This window comes from Asparagus officinalis, chromosome 4 (genome assembly GCF_001876935.1).
Source record: "Asparagus officinalis chromosome 4, Aspof.V1, whole genome shotgun sequence".
NCBI lineage: Eukaryota > Viridiplantae > Streptophyta > Magnoliopsida > Asparagales > Asparagaceae > Asparagus > Asparagus officinalis.
Window position 1 is genome coordinate 25090472 of NC_033797.1, and position 8876 is coordinate 25099347.

The window sequence follows — 8876 nt, forward strand, 5'->3', positions numbered from 1 at the left end:
CAGGAGACCCTTCGGGTATATTGTGATAGCATGTCAGCTATCTATTTGGCGAAGAACCAGGTTTATCATGCACGCACGAAGCATATCGATGTCAGATTCCATTTTGTTCGTGACGTTTTGGATGAAGGAGACGTCATATTGGAGAAGGTCCACACGAAAGACAACCCTGCAGATATGTTGACCAAAGTTGTTTCAGGTGTCAAGTTTGGTCATTGTTTGGAACTTTTAAACATTCTTCGGTGTTGAGGCTTTTCGAGGCCATTGGGTGAACTACGTAAGGCTTGATTCTTTGGGCAAGAGGATACGTAGGCAGTCATTTATGATGCAGCCGATTTTTGGTGAGTAGATACCGACTTTTGGTTGCTTTGGTATCGGCTCAGTTTTGGGAAAACTTCACCGAGGTAGTGAATTGTGAATGATGTCACGTGGGTGGGGGCCACGTGATTTGTTTCCGCGTGAAGAGAATGCCCACGAACAGTACAGCAAAGGCCCACATCCGTTTAAAACTTCATCCGTCCTATATATATATATATACTTATTCCTAGGGTTTTGGAAATTGAGGCAGAGGACGGGATCTTGAGGATTTGCGGCTACAGGGAATTTTGGGGCTGATTTTGAGCGCAAGAAAAGACTGTAGCAAGTAGCAAAGAACAGAGATTTTTGGCGGCTATTCATAGAGAAGAAGCAAAGTCTTTTTGTAGTTGTTCTTTGATTTGTGCATCCCTTTGAGAGAATATTTGTGTGAGGGATCTGAGAGTTTGTGAGAGGGTTTTATTTGTGAGATTGTAAACCCCAATTGTATCTCTCCCTCTAATAGTAGATCTCCCCCTCCTTGCCCCGTGGACGTAGGCAATTTGCCGAACCACGTAAAAATTTGTGTTCTTGTCGTGATTTGTAATAGCTTGTAGGATCCCTCGACATGTCAGTCCTAGAACTGATGAGAGGAAGAGCCGATATCTCACTTTGTTGAGATATCCGCTTCAGATTCTTGTTTCCTTGGTGAGACAGGAATTCTTACGATCTAATCTCTTGTTGTGCACCTTGCGTACCGGAGGTGCTGCCGAAATTTCCGCTGCGCACAACACCAAACAGCCCCTTAATAAAGACTAATTCAGTTGTATCTTCATTAGTCGGCCAATTTCCATGTCCACGCCACAAAGTAAAATGTTAACTGCACTCCAAGCGTGGTGATATTTTTTTGTATAGCGAACATGCGGACAATTACACAAAAATACGGGAGCCTGTAAAAACTTGTTAACTCCTCATTGCAAGACTAGGGATTTCATGCGAGTTATAGTACGAGAATAGTGGATTCAGATCCTCTCCACTATCTAAAAAGTAGTGAAGGGACCACTACATAATCACAACCATTGATTATCTAGTTGGTGGTTGTGATTTTTTCTTTTAGTGCAAATTAGGAATGAGTGCAATACACGGGGGTATGATAAGTGTTAAATTTAGATTGTATCATAACCGTCTATTAAGTAATTGAGATTAAAAGTAGTGGTCTCTCCACTACTTTTTTGTAGTAGAGAGGATCCAAATTCGAGAATAGTATGACTCTTACAGTCTTGTTATCACTAAATTTTAACCAACAAACCTTTAATCTTTTGTGATTTTACAGGGTTATGGGATGACGGAGGCGGGTCCGGTGATTTCAATGTGCCCGGGATTCGCGAAGAACCCGACTCCGGCTAAGTCGGGTTCGTGTGGGACTGTGGTTAGGAATGCGGAGCTCAAGGTTCTGGATCCGGATACTGGGTTGTCTCTTGGAAGGAACCAACCCGGAGAAATTTGCATCCGAGGTCCTCAGATTATGAAAGGTACAATAATACTAACTCTATTTAAACTAGCTTCATGTAATTAATATTTTATCAGATTAATCAAGATGACGAGAGGACTAATTAAATACCTAGTTAGAAAGTGATTAAAGTGTAAATTGCATATAATATCTCTCATATATATCTTCAGTAATCTTTATCAATCCTCAGCTCTTATATTAGCACTTTTTACTCTCAATTTATGGAAAGGAATAGGCCTATCTGCAATTTGTTCTTTATAAGCTAGCCCGGACAATGATAAATGCTAATAAACGAGCTGAGTGATGATAAATGTTAATGGAAGTATAGATGAGCGATTATCTGCAATTTGCCAAAAAATTGTAATCATCCTGTTGGGATTAACTAATTAATTCTGCTTTACTTTCAATGAGCTAGATAGCTTAATCCGCGTTAAGCTCTTTTACTTAACCCCTTTCTCAGTGCGCGTTGTGTGGAAGTAGGACAACGGCCCAAGTCTCCAACCACCCATTTAAGTTCAACGTAGACCAACGTCTAGCACTGAGAAACCAGCACAACAATTCTAAACTTGACTATCAACAAAAAAAAAAAAAAATTCTATACTTTTGTAATATGTTTTTTCAATGAATAAGAAAGAAAATAGCTTGTGAGATTTCACAGGGAAAATGGCAAACCAAATTAATATTACACAAACGTGGAAAAAAAATACAGATTTACGTTTTAATTTTTTATACTTTACATATGCCTTCTTTTTTCACATCGAATACATAAAACCGACACTCAACATCTTTATATATATAAGCACGTCAACTCTTATAATTATTGGATATGTGCTGCCAAAGTACTGCTGAATTTTCCGCTGTGCGTAACAATAATCTGGTTTAAACCTCTATAAATGGCAGTAGAGTTACCTTTTCCCCTCAAAGTAATTGTTATTATTATTAATATTATTTTGAAGAAAAAAGTAGGGCAAGGTGCCCTACTCACGAACTCAAATTCGTTATTTGATTTAACTATGCTAAAAAAAGATTATTTGATTTAACAAAAAGTTCTAGCTAGTGTGTGATCATTTTGATTTCCATATGCATGTAGGGTACCTGAATGACCCAGTTGCGACATCTGCAACGATAGATGTTGAGGGTTGGCTGCACACTGGAGATATCGGCTACGTGGACGATGATGATGAAGTCTACATAGTTGATAGAGTGAAGGAGCTGATCAAATTCAAGGGCTTTCAGGTAATAATCCCCAAAACTCATCTTAACACATTCATTTCATATTTACTCGTAAAAAGAAAAAAGGCAAAAAAAAAAAAGAAAAGAAAAGAAAAGGAAAACACAGTAGAAGAAACAGGTAAGGAACGGATATTTGTCGTCACCTACCAAACTACATCCCACGTGAACATATATGAGCATATATGAGCTTATTGATGTCACGTGTTCAGAATTGCAATGGAAAAACCCTTCGAGCCTAGTTTCCTTTTCTTCTCGAGAAAAATGTCATAGCTCAAAAGAAAAGAAATACCAAAACTTAAATAAATAAATAAAACTTGCGTAGCACTAAAGAAAAGAATTATCAAACTTTTAGAAAAGCCGAAATAATAAAGAAATTTAAATAGAAACTAAGATTATTCAAGTTTACAAGTGGCCGATCTTAAGCACAATTACCTCAGGTTCCACCAGCGGAGCTAGAGGCTCTTCTCCTCGGCCACCCTTCCATTGCTGATGCCGCCGTGATACCGTGAGTGCATTTTATTAATTTTCTCTACGTTTCAAATTTTTTTTTAACAAGGTTTTATTCTAATTTGTTGTACCTGTTGTGTTTTCCCTCTTTGATCACAGTCAAAAGGATGAAGTCGCCGGTGAAGTTCCGGTGGCCTTCGTAGTTCCATCTAAAGATTCTGATCTCACCGAGGAGGCCATCAAAGAGTTCATTTCCAAGCAGGTATATTAGTTGCAAGTAAAAATGTCCTTTTGCCTTAGAAACATGAATAAAAGGAAAAATATCTGCTTTTAACGGACTAGCTACACGCGACATTCACAAGTATGTATAAGTGGACTGGAGAATATTACTACTGAAAAACAAGTAGCGTAAACGTTCAGGATACAATATGAAATCTGATATCAGAACTGAAGGGCAAATAAACAAATTTTGAACTAATATAGGTAAGAATCATTTTAATTAATCTGAAAGTTTAAGCATTTTAGTCCATCACCGCCTTTTGTTCCTCCTTTTACTTTGCATACATGAAGACAGACTTCCATACAGGTGAAATCAAACATAAGGCATTCGCCTTTAGGAAATTGATTCAATAGCCGATACATACTTTTGCTATTTTATCGAAAAAAATAAAAATAAAAATAATACAAATAGATCACATTAGAGGTATATTCTTCAAGTCCACTGTATAACGCATTGGCATGAACAGATCATAAGAACTGTGTTTGATGAAACTTATGATCATGGATCGTGGAACTTATATGAATCTTTTTTTTTTTCAGGTGGTGTTTTATAAGAGATTGCAGAGGGTGTATTTCATTCATTCCATTCCAAAATCACCATCGGGAAAGATACTGAGGAAGGATTTAAGAGCAAAACTTTCTGCTGCTTCCTAAATTTCTCTTTCCATCATATCAATATGATCGGTGTTAAAAGGTTGCCATCAAATTAATTCTAGAAATAATTCTTTCAATTCTATCTTGCCATTGTATTCATGTGTGCATCAATCTATCCATAGAGCCTACGAGAACAATTTCCGTGAGTAAAGTTAATTTGTTTCCTCTCATAATTTATTTTTTATGTCTGTTTCCCTCTTCTAGCTAGTTTGCCTTTCATATTTATAAGATCACGAATCAAATTAATCATGCTCATTAACTGCACTTCTATGACTCGCATCTATCAAAATTCACCTCTTTGGATATAAAAATAGGGGTTCAACATGTTATTTTCTCCGCACAGTTCTATGTCGAAGCTGTATTTCATAAAGAAACTCGTATACTGAAGTACGACACATAAAGAAAGGTTCTCTTCTCTAGAGGTTTAATTTATTCATAGTTCTATGTCGAAGCTGTATTTCATAAAGAAACTCGTATACTGAAGTACTACACATAAAGAAAGGTTCTCTTCTCTAGAGGTTTAATTTATTCATTTATTTGTGGGTGGCGTGGCTTTTTTTTTTTGGGTTCGTTTGATAGAATAGAGAGCAATCGATACGGCCTAGAGGCTAGAGCACTTAATTGGGCCAAAATAAAGTGGCTTTAAATCTAAAACTGGGCGAGCTTATTTTGATGTGATGTCCACATTGTTGATTTGATAAGGACGATGGAAACTAAAAAAAAATTATTATTATTTTAGGGAAAAATTGCATGGAGCAACTCAAAAAAAAATGAGCTATGCATCATCCTCCCCAGCCCCAAAAGCATAACCCTCAAGCCATTTTATAAAAATATAAGTGCAACTAACCCCCAAATACTGTATAAACCCACTGCCCAATGAACTCATTCCCATATTACCCTTCCCTTCCCAATTTAAAACCCAATGAATCGATGTCTCGAGATCTGAATGGTCGGAATCGGTGCCGCCACCGACGGCAGCGGTGGTGAGGACCCCGCTGGATTTTGGTTAGGTTGGAGCAGAGGAGAAAGAGAGCATCCCCTTGTCGTTGTTGCTTCCTCTCAAAGTCACGATCGTCAGCCTCTTGTTGGTCCTCTTGTCGTCAGATAGGATCAGGTGGTGATGATGGTGGGAGAAAATCCTAATGCTCGCCAAAGTGAGTCCCTTCGTCGTTTGGAGAATTTGAGCTTGGAATTGGAGATGGATCAAACCCAAAGAGAGACCAAGGCTACAAAATCCTCCTCCTCATCACCTCCTCCATGACTCGACCTCCCAGATCCACTCATAGAGCTCATCCTAGAGCACCTCCCCCTCCTCTACTACCTCCGCTTCGTCGCCATCTGTCGGAAATGGCGATCAATCCAAAAATCTCACCGCCTCCGCTACTCTCCATCCGCTCCACCGATGGTCCTTTCCTTGCCCTTGCTCATCGCCACCTATCTCCTCGAAGACTCAGCGTCGACCCCTAACTGCTACTCTCCCTTCCATCAAACCCCCCTCCGCCTCTGTCTCCCTTCCTCTCTACCTCCCCACGACTTTGTCACCTCCTCCCACGGCTAGCTCCGGATCCTCATCCTCTACAACAGTATGAGTTCTTAAAGGACCCCCTCTCTCCTCAATCTCGTCACTGGCGCCCACATCCTCCTCCCTCCTCTCACGGCATACTGCCTGTCTCTTCACGTTGATGCCATCTCTGCCTGCCGTCGATCCTGGCTGGCGCCATCCTCATTGTTGGCTAGACAAGGCTCTCTAGCGTCGTGATGCCTGGCTCCACAGTAGAATCAGATTGGACTTCCCCTTACCACCTTTAGCTGACTATATTTACAACACTGTTTTCCATCGTGCCGGCAGGTTCTACTGTATGTGTGATGAAGGTTCAGAAATGCTAATGCATGTCCTCGATCCTTCTCTCCCCGCGCCTTCGATGCAGGTATTAGAGATGGGATATAGCCAGCTATACCCTTATTCTCTATTAGGTTATTGCCTTGTCCAAGAGCTAAATGGCGAGATATTGATGCTCGTGGAAGAGGTCAGTGGCTACAAATTTGAGGACTTCCATTTGTTCCAGCCAGATCTTTCTAGGAAGATCTAGGTCAACATTGAAGGAATCGGTCGTCGAGCTCTATTTGTGGATGATACTAGCAGGTTTAAGTGTTATGTGAAGGATTTAACGAAGGACTTCCATTTTTTTGGGTTTAAAGTAAAATGGAAGGATTTAACAAAGGAGGAGCTAGTGAAGTGTTCTTGCCAAATTACAAGCTTGGGAAGACGCCATTGCATCTAGCGGCGAGGCAAAAATAATTTTTGTTTGTTTTAAATTTGTTTGCTTTAAATTTGTTTGCTTTAAATTTGAGTTTTGAATTCATTGTTTGCACTGCACATTGTTGTAGATTGGTTCTACGAAGGAAATGGGATGATGAGTTAAGATTGTAACTTAGTTATTCAAGGTTAAATGGGAAAATGCGGGATTTTTTGGAACATATATGTATCACAGTTAACCGTAAATGTGACAAATAAGCATATCATATGATATTTCTATGTTATATTGTAGGCGTATAAAGATACCTATAGATATGAATATCCCTATCTAAGTTAGAGGAGATCATCCAAAGCCAAAAGAAGCAAAGGAACATGTGAAACAACATAGAAGAACAATATGAACACCCACGACAAGGAACACTGACGCGCATAGGCGCGGCAGTGGAAGGTGTTGTGCACACAAACAGAGTGACACGCCTATGGGAAGTTGTATATCTCTTTGATAGCTTTCCAACGCATCTTAGATCACATCATTCCGATATTAGACGAGGAAGTTAGAGCCAAAATACTCGAGACAACGCAAACTGCCTCGGAGGTGCGCGCCAGTGATACTGACACGGTAATAGCACGGAAGTACAAGGTGACGCGCAAGCAAACAGAGTGACACGCCAATAGAGAGTTGTAGATCTCTTCGTTAGCTTTCCAACACATCTTGGATCACCTCATTCCGACATCGGACGAGGAAGTTAGAGCCAAAATACCCGTCAGTTAGCTTTCCAACACAATATCTCAATCCTTATTAGAGATAAATTTACGTCTATCACACGTCGCCGGGTGGTATGTTCTCGTATTAACAGCAAAGCCTATGTATTCAACATCATACCATCAAGTCTAAGAGAGTTTATTCTTTTAGTACAACGTTACATACAGGACGGATTTAAACAATCGGTATGCTAGCCCGATTCAAACGGTAGTCGGTAAAGGTTTATCAAATCCGTTGATGGCTGAGGGTTTGCCAAAAATCCTATAAATACAATAGTCACTAACGCACCAGCTTCATTAGTTGGTCTCGTGACTTGATTATCTGACAAACTAAGAATAAAATCCATACCTGCAGATGAACCAACCTGAACAATTGGTCCTACAGCCTAAACTACTCCCCCATGCTCCAATGCCTTAAGAGCTTAAACTGTGTAGACTCTAGTACACGCACGAGGATAAACTGAGTTAACGCCGCCGGTCAACGCGTTAATGATTTTTGCCAAAATAAGGCTAAGAAAAAAATTTCAAGTTAATGGATGATTCCAGGGGATTCAATTGCGATTCAGATATGAATTCCTAATGAAGAGAATTAGTTCAACATTAGTTCAACGACAAGAGCTAATTCACAAATCAAAACATCAGTTTCAGTTCAAGATTTTGACAACGGTCAAGCGATAAACGCAGCACCGGAAGAATTTTAGCTATTCTACAAAGCACTGAGTAGACTAAAAGATGAAGAAGTCAAGAGTTGAAGCCGTTCACAAGTTCTTTTACACGATCTCCTCAACTAAGTATTGAAAGGGTTAGAAATTAAACCTATATTATCCAAAGTATCCCAGACTCCTCTATAAAAGAATGAGTCTAAGATACTTTGGAGGGGATATCTGTAGGCGTATAAAGATACCTATAGATATGAATATCCCTATCTAAGTTAGAGGAGATCATCCAAAGCCAAAAGAAGCAAATGAACATGTGAAACAACATAGAAGAACAATATGAACACCCACGACAAGGAACACTGACGCGCATAGGCGCGGCAGTGGAAGGTGTTGTGCATACAAACAGAGTGACACGTCTATGGGAAGTTGTATATATCTTCGATAGCTTTCCAACGCATCTTAGATCACCTCATTCCGATATCAGACGAGGAAGTTAGAGCCAAAATACCCGAGACAACGCAAACTGCCTCGGAGGTGCGCACCAGTGATAACTGACGCGGCAATAGCGCAGCAGTACAAGGTGACGCACAAGTAAACAGAGTGACATGCCAATAGAGAGTTGTAGATCTCTTCATTAGTTTTCCAACGCATCTTGGATCACCTCATTCCGACATCGGACGAGGAAGTTAGAGCCAAAATACCCGAGAGGTGCGCGGCAGTGGCAACTGCCACGGCAATGCGCGTCACCGCCTACTGCCGCGGCCACTGAGAAGCTGAAAACATT

At 40.1% G+C, this 8876-nt stretch overlaps 1 protein-coding gene across 1 annotated transcript; it reads left to right on the forward strand.

Moving 5' to 3' along the window:
• LOC109836995 (probable 4-coumarate--CoA ligase 2) lies at window positions 1598-4608 on the forward strand. The gene is made up of 5 exons (XM_020405073.1): window positions 1598-1823; window positions 2892-3037; window positions 3472-3539; window positions 3641-3743; window positions 4301-4608. Exons 1-5 carry the CDS (start codon window positions 1634-1636, stop codon window positions 4412-4414), a joined length of 621 nt encoding a protein of 206 aa, XP_020260662.1. The 5' UTR covers window positions 1598-1633; the 3' UTR covers window positions 4415-4608.